We start from the raw sequence: 18,455 nt of genomic DNA, 5'->3' as shown, positions 1-18,455 counted from the left end.
AAGGAAAGGCATCATTCATTATAGAAAATTATGTTGGAACAACCAACGAGATGAAACTTTACTTTAGCGATAACTCGGTAGCGAAATAGCGATGCTGGCATCCATTCAGTTATGTTCAATTTTTATATAAATTATAATAATGATCTGAAATAGTTATTTACACTTATGCTCCCATTCAGTCATGTTTAACCTTTTTTATATAAATTATAATAATAAAAAAGTATTATGTGAAATTAACCCTTCATCTAAATTAAAACACCAATCTTAGATAGTTATTTACTATTATATTTCCTTTCTTGCGTTAGGGTTGCCACAATTATTTTTGGCAGCACTGGCATCAACAATAGTTTGGCGATTTTTTATGGCCCTCAAAACGAATAGCACCTAATAATTTAATGCATATAATAAATTATTGTAATAATGTATATAATGATTTAATCAAATGGTTCTATGTATCTATTAAATGTATATAATGATTTAATTAAATGCCTTATTTATTTTGCATGCTTAGTCTGAATATTATGATTTATCTTTTCAGTCCTAAAATCCGCTCAACCTCTGGTCCCAAGCTTTGCAGATTGCTTTTCATGGAAAATTATTCTTTTTTAAAAAGTTGTCAGTCTGTGGTACAAAGTTATGAAAAACTAATCTTTATATCTGCTCATCAAGCACTTTTCTGGTTAAAATATTTCCCAGAAAAAGCATTTTTGGACACATTTTTAAAAGCTCTTGGATTTTTTGATTTTCCTATCATAGTAAGTTTCATATTAAGATTTGAAATGACATTTCTGTAGCAAGGATTGTTACTTGTAGCAGGTGTCACAAGTAACGATCACTTGAGCACTTGTAACCAGTGTAGGCTGAGAATTAACTGCGAGTGCTTTACCAGGTACCATTTAGTAATTTAGTTTCCTCTCGTCACAGTAAAATATTTTATCACCAGTCAAGCTTTTTGTGTCTCACAACTTATGAAACTTATCTCTGAAGGAGCTCTCCACCAGTTCATCTGGCTGTCACTGAAAGTTTGTTCCACATATAAATAGCTGCTGTATACCGCATGTTTTCTTCTGCCTATCGTGCCATCCAACACTAGGTGTAAAATTTGTGTCACCTTCATGAAATCCCTTTTGGAATAGGCGTTTTCATGCAAGATTGATGTAGACATTGGAACACCTTTACCTCTCTCTGTGATTAGTAAACCAAGGAAGCTTTGCTAACTTTTTCATTGCTTTTTCTTTTGTTCATTGTGTTAAATGTTATCTTGCTTGGAACATTGTTTTTCTATCTCCTTTTGATTCCTGCCTAAGTTTCCTACAGTCATTTTTGCTGTGTCTTAATTCTATGTTACTACTTTTAATAGCATTTTCCCTTTTTCCAGTCTTTTCAAAGCTTTCAGTTCTTCTTCCATAGAAACAGACAATTTTCCCTCTTTGAAGCTATTATGCACCATAGAATTCAAGATACATAAAGACGGTATACATGAATGCAAGTTAAAAATGTTGTACTGTAAACTGAACATTGTTACAGGAACAGAGAACAAGCAAAACATCAACTCATTGGCAAATACAACTGGAAACTGAGGTCAATGAACTTAGCAGAAGCAGAGTGCAGTGTAGTGACTTATAGAATTTAAATCAACAATGGAGCATGTTGACTCAAAATTTATGATTTTTTACAGACTTTTAGCCCAAAGGGCTATTAGTCTCAAAATAGCATTTTGCATCGTTTCACTTTCTGCATTGGTTCATTTTTCAAACTGTTGCCACCAAATATTATTGCCATTATTTAAGAAACTAAATAATGAAGAATCTACATGAATGTTTCTCGCATTGTGAAAAATAACGGTACCTAGAGCCGTCAAATTTTGAATAACGTAGTCGTCCAACCAAACATGGACACTTTAAAGTTCGAATTTGTTTTACTATCTATTTCAAATTCTGTAACATTTTAATGAATTTTTTATTAACAAACTCAATGATTTCAAAGCGAGCAATGGCAACACTGTACGGGAAAAAAAAAATTATCTCCAGCGTGCAAGACCGTCTATCGGAAATTCTAAAGATATGCTGTTTTCCTGTTTTTTAATATTTTGTGATATTACTGTTGAATTGAATTTTATGTGGTTTAAGTGCAGAGAACATGATATTTAATAAATAAAGGTAACGCACAATGCATTAAAAAAATGCCCTTTTGAACATAATATAAAATGTGAAAGCTTTCAGATTCTCTTCTAATTATTTTTTTCCTTTCCTTTTCTTATTATTGTCATTCCCCCCTTTCCTGGTAAACAGGTTGGATTAGTGAAGGATGAATGACCAGGACTCTTGTAATACAGTCAAAAGTCTTCAATCCGGACTCATCGGGACTTCGGCGATTCCGGATTATCGGTTTCTCCGGATTATAGATCATCAGTTTAAATCTGGTAAGATGGCATGCAGAAATTATAAAATTAAAAACATGAAACCATAATTTATGAAATAAAAAGCAATTATGATCTAAATGGTATCAAAATTTACAAAAAAATAGCTTAATATTTATTTGTTTACTTTATGAAACATTTCTTTCAACGCGCGCATGCATAAAGCATACATTATGCATAATCGAAATTAGAAAATTGCAACCAGAAAACTATTTGATGTGTATTCGTGATATTTATAATGACGAGGAATTTGATTTAAATCCTACCAAAGACGGAGTATGTCGAGATGAAATACTACATTTAGTAAGGAATTATAAACCGAATAAAATAAAAACATCTGCCCTGAAGATAAGGATAGTGCTGACAGATCAAACTCAAGTTCATTGGGTGCCACGACGTTTCCGCCCCTCCCGCAGAGCAGCGTGAAATTGATAAACAGATTTCGGGAATGGTTAAAGAAACAAAGGTTATGCCTTTATCCATTTTTTGCAGCCATTCCACTTTTTGTTTGATGGACATCAAAACATGCTTTCGCTTTTTAGATTATGAATATTTTACTCTTATGAAGATGTGTTTATTTTCAAATTTCGAAACGGTTGGGACATAAAATTCTCAGCAGATAAGAGTAAATATTTATGAAAAATAGTTATTAGTGGAAAAAATGTAAATAACATTTTATAAAATCGTCACAAGCATTATGCAAAGGTGGAAAAAATATGATGGTGATCTGGGTGATGCAAAAAATTTCAAAAAAGGAAATAAGGATTTCCGATTTTTTGTCTATACTGTCAAAAGTCATTAATCCGGACTCATCGGGACTTTGGCAATTCCGGATTATCGATTTTTCCGGATTATAGATCATCAATTTAAATCTGGTAAGATGGCATGCAGAAATTACAAAATTAAAGATATGAAACCGTAATTTATGAAATAAAGAACAATTATGATCTAAAGGGTATCAAAATTTACAAAAAGAAAAAGCTTAATATTTATTTGTTTACTTTATTAAATATTTCTTTCAATGTAAGTTGTTTAAGTTTCTTCGTTTCATGTGATAATACTTTCTCTTTAATTCTATTAAACAGACATAATTTCTTGTTTAGCTACGAAGTTCTGCTGTTCAAGTCCTATAATTGCTGTGTCAAGAATACCGACTAATTTGTTAATCGAAATGTTTTCATTTTCAATAACCTCTCTGTCGCTTTCTTCACTATCGGAAGCAAATTATAATGACAAGGAACTTGATTTAAATCATATCAAAGACGGAGTACATCGAGATGAAATACTACATTTAGTAAGGAATTATAAGCCAAATAAAATAAAAACATCTGCCCTGAAGATAAGGATAGTGCTGACAGATCAACTTCCAATTCATTGTGCGCCGCGCCGTTTCTCCCCCCACCACCACCACCACCTGCCGCACAGGTGCGTGAAATTGATAAACAGATTTCGTATTTCAAAACATACTTTCGCTTTATCCTTTACATATTAGTATAATATATATCGGAAATTCTATTTGATATAATCGAATGTTCAAGCTTACTTTTATAAAATTACTCTAACAGTCTGCAAAAAATAACAAGCCAGATCCAATTCGAAGATTAAAGAACAATGCAATCTGCAACATTAACTGGATTAGATAATTTTAGCTTAGCTTATATCGTCCGTTATACATTAAGCGTGCATGCGTAAGCGTATTATGCGCTTGCGCACATGCATATTCGCAGCCGTAAAGGTCTTACGCCCACGCGTAAACGCCTATGCGCGACGCATACGCAGAAAGTTTCTAGCTTTGAGGTCCGGATTATGGGTGTCTGAATTAACAACTTTTGACTGTATCAAGATTTGAAATGACACAGTTAGATGCTCACTTAAAAATAGACAACTTTAACTTTCATGGAGGACTTTGGATGGGAAAACAATTTGTTATTTACGAATATGGTTAATTAAAACAAAGGAGGGCTCTCTCTGTATGGGAAGAGATGCCTTCTTGGAAGACTATTTAAAGAAAACTGGCTTGTATCTGACAGAGCAGCATGAAATTGATAAACAGATTTCGGAATGGTTAGAGAAACAAAGGATATGCCTTTATCTATTTTTTGCAGCCATTCCACTTTTTTGTTTGATGGACATCGAAACATGCTTTCGCTTTTTAGATTCTTTGGCAGCACCAGAATCGGAAATTCTTTTTGACATAATCGAAAGTTTAAGCTTACTTTTATAAAATTGCACTAACAGTCTGCAAAAAATAATAAGCCGGATCCAATTAGAAGATTAAAGAAAAACACAATCTGAAACATTAACTGAAATAGATAATTAGATAATTTTAGCTTAGCTTATACCGTCTGTTACACATTAAACGCGCATGCTCGCGCGTAAAGGTATTACGTGCATGCGTGATGCATTATGCGTTGACGCATGCGCAGAAAGTTTGTAGCTTTGAGGTCCGAATTATAGATCATTCTGGATTATAGGTGTCCGGATTAACGACTTTTGACTGTATAGCACTTGCCTTTCTCTTACTTTTAATTGCTATCTACTTATTTCAATTGCTAGTACTAAAAATATTTTGAAAGTAGTTGTATTTATCGCTAAAGATATCTGATAAAAATGTATTTGAAAATTTTCATTTTACCAGGAATATATTTGCTGACCTATTCTTGGAAATTATTCATTTGTAAATGTGTGTGCATTTTATGTTCAGTTATTAAATTTTAATTGTTGCTTAAAGTGCTTTTAAGATCCTTGAATTTCCTAAATGTGAAATTGATTTGTTATGTTATTTATAGGATTGATATATCTGCTGTGCAGTGACCTTTGAAGAAAACTGAGTGTCAGCTGTTCACAAGTGTTTTAACAGCGTAGAAAATTTCTATTCATGAATAACTAATAATTTATTTAAAAACAATGGGGATTAATAAAAAATTAACAGACTATTCATAATGGAAACAGATTCAATTACAAAATCAGTGCTTAAGAAATCTGATGGTTTGGTGCTGAATAAAAATAAAAAAGTTACTTTTTGTGATACTGTGAAAGTTTTTGTTGACAATCCTAGCAGCATTTTAAAAGCTGCAGATGTAGAATTACAAGTGAAATGTGTTGAAATAACTATAGTTGATAATTCAAATGATCATTTATTACCCCCACTGGACTCTGTTAATGATGATTGCACTGTAACTGATTTTTTAGTGCACAAAGTTGTTTATGATAGCTACAGTGTACCTGATGATGACATAGATCCTGATGTGCAAAACGAGGATGTTGAAGAAGAGCCAGTTCTCTTTGACGTACAAGATGATGATGATGATCTAGAATTTATAGTTCATAAAGTTACTGATCATGAAGATGATTTAATAAAACAGGAAATAGATTTTCATGTTGTAAATGATAATGATGATGATACAGTACAACTGCCTGAAATAAATACTTATGGTGTTATGCAGAAATTCTCTAAATTGAGTGTTGAAAATATTTTGGAGCATGACAAAATAATTGCTTTTATTGATCAAAAGAACTTTCCTCCACAAATTGAGAATGAATCAGTATTGAATATACCTGAAATAGATTCATATTTGATAAAAAATGAAGTATCAAATCCTACATCCACTAATTTATCTAAATCTAAAGAAGAGTTAATTTTGTCTCCACCATTACAAGAATTAAGTCTTGAAAAAATTGTCAAAGCACATTCAGATAATGTCTTGTGTGAACTTGATATTAGTCCTTTAAACTCCATACAAGAAACTGACAGTGAATCTGATCTTTCTTCTGAGGGTACTATGATTATGATGACTTCAGAAGAATGCCAGAAAAATGAGCAGCATATTCGGGAAAGTTTGCTCTTATATCAGTCTTTGAAAGAAAAGCCTAAAACGGAAGTTGCAGTGCAAAATATCAATTCTGAACATGAAATCGCAGACAATAAAATGGAAGGGAAAGGTAATAAATGCTCATTTGAAGTGCAAGAAAATGCTATTAATGAAGTTGAATCACATAATGATATGGATCAATATGTAGCAAACATAAATTTGGATACTAACAAAGTGACTGATTCTGAAACCAACATTAAAAGAAAAGAGGAAGGTAGTATCGAAACAGTTTCTAATGCAGATACCAAAAATAATAGCACTCAGTTTGTTTCTGTTTCTTATCAGCAGAAACATTTTCAAAATGCCTCTGATAATCCTGGGATTGATGGCAGTGAGCAGAATGTAATAAAGTGTTTAGACGTGCTTTTCAAGAAAGAATCTTTACCTGGCTCTAATACCTCAACTTATTGGGATAAATCACTTGCATCTATTGAAATACCAAATGATGTACGAGAATGGAAAATATTGCTTAATTCTTTTGATAAGAATCGAGAAGTAACATTTTTAGAAAAAGATAGTGTTATGCAATCCAAGATTGAGTCAAATGCAAATAGTTCACTAAAACAACCATCACTTTCTCCTCATCGGCACTCAAGTCACATAACCTCAATTTCAAAAGTAGATGAACTAGAAAATTTTGTACAGGAGAGCACAGAAAGAGTTGAACGCATTCGTAAACGTTACCTTTTGAGTGGAAAAGCTCAGATGAAATTAGGACTTTGCAGACATTCTCCTGTTCGTGGAATCAGGCCTCGTTTTGGCTCAACTGCTGAGATTCTTCATTTAATGCAGAAACAAAACCAGGCACCTTTTTTGAGTATAAGTGGCCTAAGGAATCACATGTCTTGGCCTTGTAATGAAACAGTTAGTAATCCTGAAGTAAATAGGCATAACTCTTCATGCATATATGTTAGTCAGAGTTTACCCGGTGTGTATGCCCATAACTCTTTCGGTGAATACTGTGATGAGCAGTTTAATTCCACAAGTTCTGATCATTATTCAATTTCATCTTGTCCATCCATAATGATCCATGAAAGGGGTGTGCCAGAGGGTGCTAGCCCTCCAAGATCACTTTCAGAAGACTGTAATGAGCATTTGCTTCTAGATAATCCAAATAATGTTGTATATTACTCTATGAAAGTTTGATAACACTTTTATGTTTTACTAGTATTATTTTTTAACAGAGTTTTTTTGGCCTGTGGTCAGATTTACTTTTGTGTTGCTCAATGAACTTATTTATACAGGATAGACTAGCAATGTATATTAATTCGTATCTTCAAATGATTCATTACTTCCTTGTTAGATTAGCCACCATGCTTAGTCGCCAAAATTGGCTAACTTAATCATCCAATCTATAATGTGCTAATTTCAGATGTTGCCAAAGACTTATGTGGTGGCTACTTTAACAAAGAAGTTTCATTTGTGTATAGGGCACAGTTTTAAAATTTTGTTACTGTATGATGTTTTTGAATTTTTTTGTGAGTATATACATTCCATTTATTCATTATACAAGTTTTTCATAGAAATTTTAAATATTTGATAAAATACAATAACAATCAACTGTTGACAGTTGTTAAAAACTTATTTTTTAATAATTTTTAGGGATCTTGTGAAATATGTCAGATTGTAAGATTAAGTAAACTGATTATGATGCATATTTTGTGGTGTTTTATATATTTGTTTAGGATAAAATTGATTTGATACTCTACGTGGTGATTTTATTTTTAATTGTTACAGTAGTATTTTTATAAATATTTATTGCATAAATGTCTGTTAACAATATATGATTTTGTAAAAGCTGTCTTGTAGGTTATGCTAAGTATACTGTTGATTAAATTTAATTTTTAAATGCATATTTATATATATCTACATTTCATGTGATGTCCTCTATTAAAATTTATAACTTTTAAAAATTTCTTTTATATTTGGATACACTTTGCTTTTTTGAAATTTTGCTGTATTGGAATTTGAAGTATAAGCACAAATGAAATGAAGTGGAATTGTAAATACATTGTTCAAAACTTTCACGTAGACTTTTGAGTAATCTCTCTACCTTTTATTATCATCTTAAGAGAAAATGTGAACTAATTAAAATAATTGTAGATTCTTTTTCATATTTGAAAAATCTGTCAACAAAGTAATGTTGAGTAATTTGCTCTTGAATTTTTCAAGATCTACTGTAAATGTAAAAGCATGCTTAATATATCAGAATATTTTTAAATCAAAATCTTAATACACCAGAGAATATTTTTTTAATATAATAAAGCAGTTAATTTTAATATGCTTTTGTGTCTTTCCACAATTTTGGATGTGTAAAAAGACAATTCATAGTAAATTATTCATTTATGATCAGTCGACTATTTATCACTAAATATTTTGTAGATTAATGCTAAAATATTCCAAAGTCCAAATATAATACCTCTGTGGCACGTCATAATTGAGTGTGAAATAATATCAAAGGGGAGAGTTAATTTTTTATAAAATAAACCAATCATCAATTTATATTCAGTATTTATAATATTCAAAATTATTGCTTTTGAAAAAAAGTGATTTAAATGCTATACTCTGCACAAGTAGCACTTTGAGATATCAAAAAAGCTTTCAAATAATATTCATATTACCTTTCTTTAAATATATTTCATAAGATGACAGTCAGAATGTTACCATTCCCTCTCATAAGTTATGTATCCTTATTAGAGTATTTATTTCATCCTAAAGTAATTTTTAAAAAAAGTATTTTCTTAATGCATGAAGAAGCATATTTAAAGAGTCGCACAAGATGCAGTTGTGAGGTACCCACAAATTATTAATTTTTAAAAAATAGGTTGTGCTATGTCTTATAAAATGGCTTCCCCTAACCTCTTTTTATAAGTCTGATATTAAATACATTTGCATATAAATCTCAGAGATAATAAATCAGTATTGAACCTATCAAAACCATATTTTCAAATCTTTCTTATGCTATACAGTTGCAGTGTGAGATGCTATACAGTTGCAGTGTGAGCTTCAAATTTTCTGCTTCTTTTTGTTGGTTAGAACCACTCAGGTCATAGCTTCAGTTTCACTGTACTTCTCTTTGTTCTTTAGAACCACACCTAAAGTCATAACTTTACTTTCACTGTTAAACAGCATTAAGTTAGAATTATAAACTTCTTTCCTCCCCCTTTTTTAAATTTTTATTTGTTGGTTAGAACCACTGAGGTCATAGCTTCACTTTCACTGTACTTCTCTTTGTTGTTTAGAACCACACCTAAAGTCATAACTTTACTTTCAATGTTAAACAGCATTAAGTTAAAATTATAAACTTCTTTCCTCCCTTTTTTTTAAATTTTTATTTCCAATACTTGAGCATCATGTATAGAACTTCATCATTAGAAGATAAATGTTCTGGCTGATTTCATTTGATTCTGTACTATGTGAACATAAAATTAGCGCAAGTAGCACACATATACTGAATTATACGCACTTTTTTAGCTTTATGTGTAATATTTTAAGTGTTATTAGTAAAAATGATTCAGTTTATTTTTATTAAGAGTATTAAATTTCTGTGCATAAAAACTACTTTTTTAAACATGTTCTGAATTTATATTTTATATTTTTAAGCTTCTGTATGTAAAAAAAAGGAATATCTTGTAGAGGGTAAAAGAACAATTTGTACACATTGCAAGGATTTCTGTTTAGAATAATTAATTATAAGTGTATGATAATTAAGTATAATTTATAATTAGTTATTAGGGAAATTTAGTTAAAATTGAGTTTAAAATATGTAAATATACACACATATATAGCTGAAGCCAATAAAATATGTATAACAGATATATATATTAATGGCTTCAGAATACTCTGGCAACAGTTAATTTTGTTATTTTTAAATATATTGCATTTATTTCTACTTGAAATGTAAATTACTTAATGATTATTAGCAGCTTTATTACTGCAATGCATTATATTTAATGTATAGTATAATATAATTTAAACGTGAGTTCTGTTGTGGTAAAAACTGCTCTGATTAAATGATTAACTAGTATTTTAATAAATTTAATTTGAAGTAAAATTCTGTAAAATATAGTGCCTTCAAAATTGTGCTTCTAGAGCTAACTAAGCTTCAAGTAAGAAGTGGGCAAGAGAATTTAAAAAAAAAAAAAGGAAATAAAAGTACTCTGCTGGGCTCACCAGCAGCCGAGCATTAAGAGCCGCTGAACACTAGTAGTTCATTCCGGGGTTCGAGTCCCAGCGAACGGGCTGGCTGCATGGGCGTTTTCGTGGTTTTCCCCATGTGTAACGTGGATACGGGCCAGTTTCCCTTAAAAAGACCTCCACGGGACATCCCTCCCTTTCCGTGTAGTGCCTAAGGGTGGAGCACGTAATAAATAAAATAAAAAAAATATTTTAAAAAAAAAGTACTCTGCTGAAGATCAGTTAAACAAATTACTAAATGGATATAACTGTGCTGTGAGATTTATGGAAAGGTGACTTGTCACAAAATATGTATATTTTTTACATTAAATTTAATTTCGTCAATGATTATTTTAAAAATAATATATATGTTAGAAAATGTGATACTGCTATACTGTGCAGCAGTACTTAGGTTCATGCATCATATCAGATGAATATCAGAAGTTCTGTATCATTTGCTTTCATAATTATTTTAAGGGATTTTTTGGGGGGGAGATAAATTATATATATAAAACTGATTAATTAAAAATACCATCTTTTTTAAATACTTGAAATTATTGCACACGAAATATTTAATCTGAAAATGTATGGAAGAGGTTATGAGTTCTTATGTCCTTCTTCAAAAGTCAACCTCAGTATTAGAAGGAACCACTGTTTTATTTCTTACATTTAGAGTTTGCATGCTTTTTTTAACATGTTCTCATCAGAAGGAATCCAAATACTAATGTCAATTTTTATATGGTTAACTGTATTGAAGAAGTTTTTTTTATTAATTATTTAAAAAATGAGAGTTTTTCTCCCCGTTATTCATAACAAGTGAGAAGTTAATGTTTTTAAATGTATGAAATTGTTCACGTTTTTGTTACTTAGTATTATCAGCATACATTTAAAAAGTAAAAATATAATACTAATACACATTAGAATGTTTTCTTTAAGTTTTTCAGCTAAAAAATTAATTATAAGATACACTTGTTTTTAATGTATGGCCTATAATGTTAGATATTGGAAGAATTAAAAGATCTAAATTTTAATTTCTTGCTATTTTAAGCATTATTTATTAGATGTTGATAGTAATTTAGATGTTAACAATAAATTAAGATATTCATTTGAAGGATTTTTTTAAATTTTTTTTTATTTTGGTAAATGAAAATTAAAAAACAATTAAAAACAAAAAATTAAAAACAAAATCTATGCTATAAATGTATTAAAATGCTAAAAGAAATTTAAAATTCACTTTAATCATATGAAATAACTGATAATGTGTGATTCTTTATAATTAGGCTGACCAAATTTTTGGAAGTCAGAAACTGAACGTTTAAGATGGCACTTGGACAAGGATTAATCATGACTAAAAGAAGATAGAAAATACATTGTAAATATAAACATGTTGAGTTTACTCGTATTCTTCAACAACAGAACCAATACAAAAGTTTTAAATATACTTTAAAAGTATTCTGCCAGGATCTCAACATATGTATTTCTTTGATGAAACCACCTTACACAATAAATTTTAGTGTTCCAACACCTTATCATAAAATTTGTCCCATTTCAAAACATGATTTTCTTTCATAACTAGCAAAAATTTATCTGAACACTGAACCTAGGTTTTTTTTTTTTTTTTTTTTTGACTATATTTTTTTCTTAACAGAAATCACTCTTTCGACAAGTAGAGCACTTCCTGAAAAAATAAAGAAATGAATTCTTGAAATCTGTACAATTTTTATACATTAATTTTCTTTTTATTCCACTGTGTCACAATTATAATATTATGAAGGTCCACTGATAGAATACACAAGTTTTTATCTAATTTGGTAAATATCCTAAGTACCTCAGTCAAACTATCCAGTACTTATCATTCAGTCAGTGTGGAAATAAAAATAAGCCAGTGCTGTAGCCCCTGTGTAAGGAAAGATAAATGAAATTACACAGGCCCCTGTGTAAGGAAAGATAAATGAAATTAAAGAAATAATGAGTAATAATTTACCTAAAATGTGAAACATTAGAAATAAAAATTGATCAAGTTTCTCATTCTTAATCAGTTTTTGTTTCAAATGTTTTATATTAATGAAAAATCTCTAGTTAGATAATAAATTAGACTGCAGGAATGGCTAATGGCTGAAATTCCAGTTTTACTTAGATACTGACAAGTAAGAGAGCTGAGCTTTAGTGAGTTGTGGCTGATTTTAAGTCCTATTATAAATAATATTTTGACTTTAAACAAGCATACTTTTACAGTTTTCATTAAAAGTAGGATATAATTAATATAATGGTACCTTGGTGTATATCATTAATCCATTTTAGGGACTTGGATATATACTAAATGAACTTTTCCAATAAGAAATAAAGGGAAAATAATTTATTCTTAAGAAAAAAATCTTATTATTATTGTAACAATGTTTAATACTAAAATACAGACATATGTATGCTTCTCTATTAACCAAACAAAAGGAATTTCTTAACATACTCTTAAGGTTTTCAATTTTTGTTTTTTTAATCAGTTGGTAATCAGTTTCTTCCCTTCACAACATTAGCTGATTTAATAGCATCTTTGTTTTTCACAGTCAGGTACCATATTGCATACCATATGTCATTTTTGATATATGGTCTGCAGTACCGGATGATGTGGTCTTAGATAAGCATATTATCTTCAAATTTTTTAACAATCTCTTTTCTTTTTACCTCCATTGTGATCTTAAGGATTTTCGTAGTTGTTTGACTATTAATTTTCTTAAAACTCACTGTTAATGTATTTACAAAAAATATTTGCAAAAAAAAAAAAAAAAAAAGTAACAACAGGCATACTGATGCTCATGGGCAGTCATAGCATTGTCTTGAAAGAGATAAGTGAACCCAGTCATGACTCGTCAAGCTTGAGTGGTATTCCAAATAAATATCGTATAACACACAAAAATTTTGCTACAGAATATATATCAAGTTTGATGTATTTCAGAGTGGGCATATAATGAAGTACCACTGTATAGGTCAACTAAGAAATATATGTGTGATGAACATTTTTATTATAGATTATGTAAAACTGGAAAAGCAGTATGCTGCCAACACCAGGCTATTTAGTCATCTTAAACTTCTTAGAAAAATTAGAGAAATCCTACCCACTGTACAGTTTAAGTATGGTTTTTATTTTAGGGTTAGGTTTCTAGTTTATTTATGTCAATATCATACACAATATCAGCCATTGCAAATATCGTACATTTAATGAAGATAAAAGAATAGAACAGTAGTTAATACTTGAAATTGATATCATTTATAAATTGCAAGCCTACAGTTTTCCGAACTGGCATTTAATAAAATACGGTAACTGAACATGAGAATAATACCTGTATGTTTGCATTATTTTCATCTAAATGAAAGGTGCAATACTGTGTTATCTGCCAGACACTAAATGCATTAGAAACAAGTATCATGATATATTGTCAAGATTAATAGTTTTCTGAATCAATTATCTACTTAATTTTCTTGTAAGTCAACCATGCAAATAATGGAGCTTTCCTTGTATAAAATTCTTATTTGATATTTTTAATGCTGGAGAAGCTAAATTTAAAATTATAATTGTATGTTAGGAATAATTTATAAAAAAAATTTTAAATATACACCATGTTTACAGAAGTCCTTATGCAGACTTAAATATAATTGTAGGGGCTGAAAAATTGTATAAAAAGCAAGATTTCTTCCCCCCCCCCCAATTTCAAAATGCTGAAATGTGACTTAAATATTTTTGTAACTCAAAGTATATGTCTGCCTGACAATTTTTTTGCAAAAAGTAAAGGCTGTATAAAAAGTTTTGTGAATACTGTGTATAATTATAATATGTGTATGTATATATATTAAGAGCAAATATATACTATGAATCTATAAATTTTAAATAAAAAAATTTCTCCAGAAAGGAGAATTGTCATATTCAGTATCATTACAGAAAACAAATTCTTTCATTTGATTTTACATTCACTAGTTAAGATACTGAAATATATTCTCTTTCGGATTCGTAGCATAGCTTGGAGGAAATATTATTGGGAAAATATTCAATTTTAAATCAAATTCTTGGTAAGGGGAGGACTTAAATTATTTTCAAATAATGTTCATGATTGCTTTTATGTTAAGAAGTTAAATATTTCAGAATGAAATGGAAAAAGTATTTTAGTAATAATCATCAAGTCTTTATTCAGAGCATTCTGAGAGAAACAATGCAAGTCACAAAATGTCACATCCTGAAGATGGTTTCAAAGTTACAAATTTTTATTATAAAAAAGTGAAAATAGTCTGTGTTATAATGTGTAATAATAATAATTAAGTGTAGCTAATTTGTAGATTATGCAAATTAAGAACTGGGAAAATAGTTAGGTATTTTTATATAATCCCAGATGAAGGGGGATTTTTATCTTAAAATATGTAACTTGCCATTAACAGTGACAAAGGAGTGTAATGAGTAACTTGTGTGTGTGTACTAAGTATTTATATATGTTTAGATTGTTTTGATATACTTTGTGTTCACAATAATTTCAGAACAAACATGCTGTAAATCTAATTTATTTCTGATTAAATTTTGAAAGTTTCTTGAAGTTGTTTAAAAATATGCTAGTTTCACTACAGGAGTTAAATGTTGTGCAGCCATTGCAAAACGTAATTGTATCGATTATTTTACTTCTGTATGCCTATTCATTTTCTGATGCCTGTGATTCATGCTATTTATTTATATTCATTTATAGATTTTGTAATCATTCTTTGTAAGTTTCTCTAATTAAATATTCTAATCTAGCATATAAATATCTCTGCATTTACTGTAGAAGTTAGACCTATTCTACATAGTTTATGTTCTTTTGTTGATTACAAAGATCTTGTACATTTTTTTAGTATCCAAAACAGTTTCCAAAAAGTTATATGAATTTCTAATTTTTATCTGTTTTAGAATGTTGTGAATGTGTGAATACTTGAAAAAATAACTTAGAAACTGTATCAGTAATTATTCTGCGCTTTTAAAAATAAGTTGCTGAATTTTTAATAGATATGTATCGCATTTCAAATTAGATACTGTTGTTAATAAATAAATTATGGGAAAGATTTGCGTGATATTTTTCATAGCCTTTTTAGATTATCTTTGTTTCTCTCTCTATGTTTGTGGGGGGGGGCAGGATATTGGGAATAGGTGTTTTCTACTATACGAGATGGATTGGAGTGCGTTTTGTTACATATCATTTTTTGCATTTTGAGTATTGAACATTTAATTACTTTCCAGTATAATTTGTTTTATGAGTTTTAGATGTTTATCCTAAATATTATCATCATTTGAATGATATTTTGATAATTGTTTTTTATAATTTCATAATTTTGTGAAAAATCAGAACTTGTATATTTTGTCTTTAGTATTATATACTATTCCATGTGTTTGTTATCTTGTTTGACACCTTTTTACAATATTCAGAGTTTTATTTTTTATTAAATATATTTCTATAATTAAGAAATGCTAGTATGGATATTTTTATATGTAGACTGTTAATAGTGAAAAGATGTATTTTTAAAAACAGAAAATAAATAGCAAGAAATATTCATATTTAAATCGTGAAATGTTTCTTTATTCATATACTGAACGTAGATCAATTTCTGTTCTTGTCATATTGTTTCAATACAAATTTTTCCGTGACCATGAACACAAACTTGCATACCTAATTTAGATCAGTACGTTATTTGCCAAATATGGTGAAGAAGTACGTTATACCTGCAGTAAGATTTTTTTTTATTTCCCTCTTTTTAATTTTTCACTTTTCTGACACAGATTCGGCCTTCAGCCATCGTGCATGAAGGTGCACTTCTGTTTTGCTCTGATTTTCTTAGCTACTTTGCGATCTGTGTAACTCATCGACTTACGTAATGTGATTACATCATTCATAGGAAGTCAGAAAACAACTTTAGCTGTGCTACTGATACTGATTTATTTGTATGCTCCCAGCCAGAAAATATATATATATATATATATATATATTTAAGGAATAACGAATTTCGGAAGAACCGAGAGCAGTTAAAAACGCAATAAAAGGAAAACAAGCAGGAATCCGTGTGATGAAAAATCTGGATCATCTCCAGAAACTTAGCTGGGAGAACATGGAAAGAAAGTAATGAATATGGATTTCAAGGCTTTGTCTCATTTCATCATGCGTGCGTGAGGCGCCTCATCAGCAAGAGCCGACTTATAGAGTTTGGCTGTGCAAGAGGCGCACATGACCTGTTCTGTTTACGTCACATCGTCTCTCTCGCCTCACAGCCTCTTTTGGCAAGTGCTTGTCGAGTAAAAAGACGCTACGAAATGCTCCCGATACGAGTCTCATTCCTGTGTGCTTAATAAAATATATTTTTATATCAAATGCTGTTTCATTCATATGTAAGAGTCAGATAAACCAATAGCACCTTTGATGGTAACCACTGTTCAGATTCATGCAGAATATGTGGACGAATACATTTATGTCGAAAAATTAAGCGCTACTCAACTTGTTGGAAAACTCCCAACAGGACTATCGAAGCAACCCAAGAAACCGACAACTGCTGAGAAGGCTTCCAGATGCTACATTATTTCGCCGCATAAGCGGGGAACTTCGCATAATCTTATCAAGATCGGTTTTTAACATCGATTATTAATTCTATTCAATTTAGACAACAAAATTGACCATTCCGTTAGAAACCTAAATGAAAAACAGAGTATTGCTAAGGGCATTCTCCTCAAATATCAGAAAAAATGGTATGCGCGAGGCACTTGAACAACATAGTTATAATGTCCATAAAGTAGTTCAATTAAACAAGTACAGAGCAAAAACCCCAGTTTTCCCGTAGTGGTATATCTACAAAATGTTAGAGCTACTTAGATTCTCGATTAAGGTAGAAAAGTATGTTTACAAATTCAAGGTACCACACTATTTTTATTGTCAAAAGTGACACCACTTATCGGAAATTTGTCATACGGACCTACTTACGACAGGAGTGCGGAGCCACACAGAAATGGACATTGTGACTAAATGGGTTTCTTGACAAACCCAAATTTGCTAAACTATGATGAAGTAGGGCACCCGTCTTCTTACCATATCTGCAAATTCTGATAAAAAAAACAATCAAACCTGGTTGGAGTAAGCTGTGCACAGGCGCTCGGACGCGTAAACTTGCGATGAAAAAATAAATAAGTTGTAACACTTGAATCTGCTGTTGCAAACAACCCATAAACGTAATATTGCAAGAAATATGAATAATGGAAAACAGAGTATTTTTGTTAATAATGTGCAAACAAGTGAGATCTGAGAATGAATGACTTTAATAAAAATAATGAAGCAATTCCTGGAGGCATTCAGCGCCAGCCTATACCAAGGCACGCAAATATTTAAAAGCTTCCAGCCATGCAGAAAGCCGAAGACACTGAAGTTAAAACGAATTTATTTTACCTCTTCGTGAAGAAATCAACCGGATTAAAAAATAGTGCTAGTAGTTTCATATTACATATTACAATCTTTGTAATATGGAACACAAATGGCCGTTTCCTTAAAATTTATGATTAGTTTATCGATATCCCCAACATACTCCTCCGCCAAAAACACAAGCTTAGCTCATATGTAAAATTCAGCATTTGCAATTATGATGCTTATCGAGTTGACCATATTAGACGGACAAGACACATTCCTTCCAACCAAAGATCGAAGACGGACTTTCAGTTGCTGTCTCAGCTTAATCGTAATAGGAGGAAATTTCAATGCACACCCCCGCAAGTGGAACTGCTCTAAGAACACTTACCTGGGAAACATAATTAATCGTTTTCTCAATTTGGCGGGTTTTATAATTGCAACTCCATAATCCCCAGCTCGTTACGATGATACCTCAGCATCAATCGTAGATTTATACCTACTCCGGGGAGTTTATTTTGGTTTATGTAATTACGGCCTCAAGGGCTATCTACCTAAATCAAGCCAAAAAGCTACAGGATTGACGAGAATTCTAATAAT

General features: G+C 30.5%; 1 protein-coding gene across 7 annotated transcripts in view; it reads left to right on the top strand.

The window, feature by feature from the left end:
• Nucleotides 1-16,036, top strand: part of LOC146995330 (uncharacterized) — a 31,039-nt gene extending 15,003 nt beyond the window's left edge. For 4 of the 7 annotated variants that reach the window (XM_085823355.1, XM_085823356.1, XM_085823358.1 and 1 more), the window contains 2 exons: nucleotides 2,292-2,422; nucleotides 5,209-16,036. In XM_085823355.1, the coding sequence (XP_085679481.1) occupies nucleotides 5,362-7,437 (2,076 nt within the window). In that variant the 5' untranslated portion in view covers nucleotides 2,292-2,422; nucleotides 5,209-5,361 and the 3' untranslated portion in view covers nucleotides 7,438-16,036. The remainder of the gene's footprint in view (nucleotides 1-2,291; nucleotides 2,423-5,208) is intronic. The other 3 variants (XM_085823360.1, XM_085823359.1, XM_085823361.1) reach the window with 1 other exon arrangement.
• The last annotated feature ends 2,419 nt before the right edge of the window (nucleotides 16,037-18,455 follow it).

This window comes from Stegodyphus dumicola, chromosome 9 (assembly GCF_044657685.1).
Source record: "Stegodyphus dumicola isolate Sdum_Otavi_A_Nest chromosome 9, ASM4465768v1".
Classification (NCBI taxonomy): domain Eukaryota; kingdom Metazoa; phylum Arthropoda; class Arachnida; order Araneae; family Eresidae; genus Stegodyphus; species Stegodyphus dumicola.
This window is presented reverse-complemented; position numbering and strand designations above follow the sequence as displayed.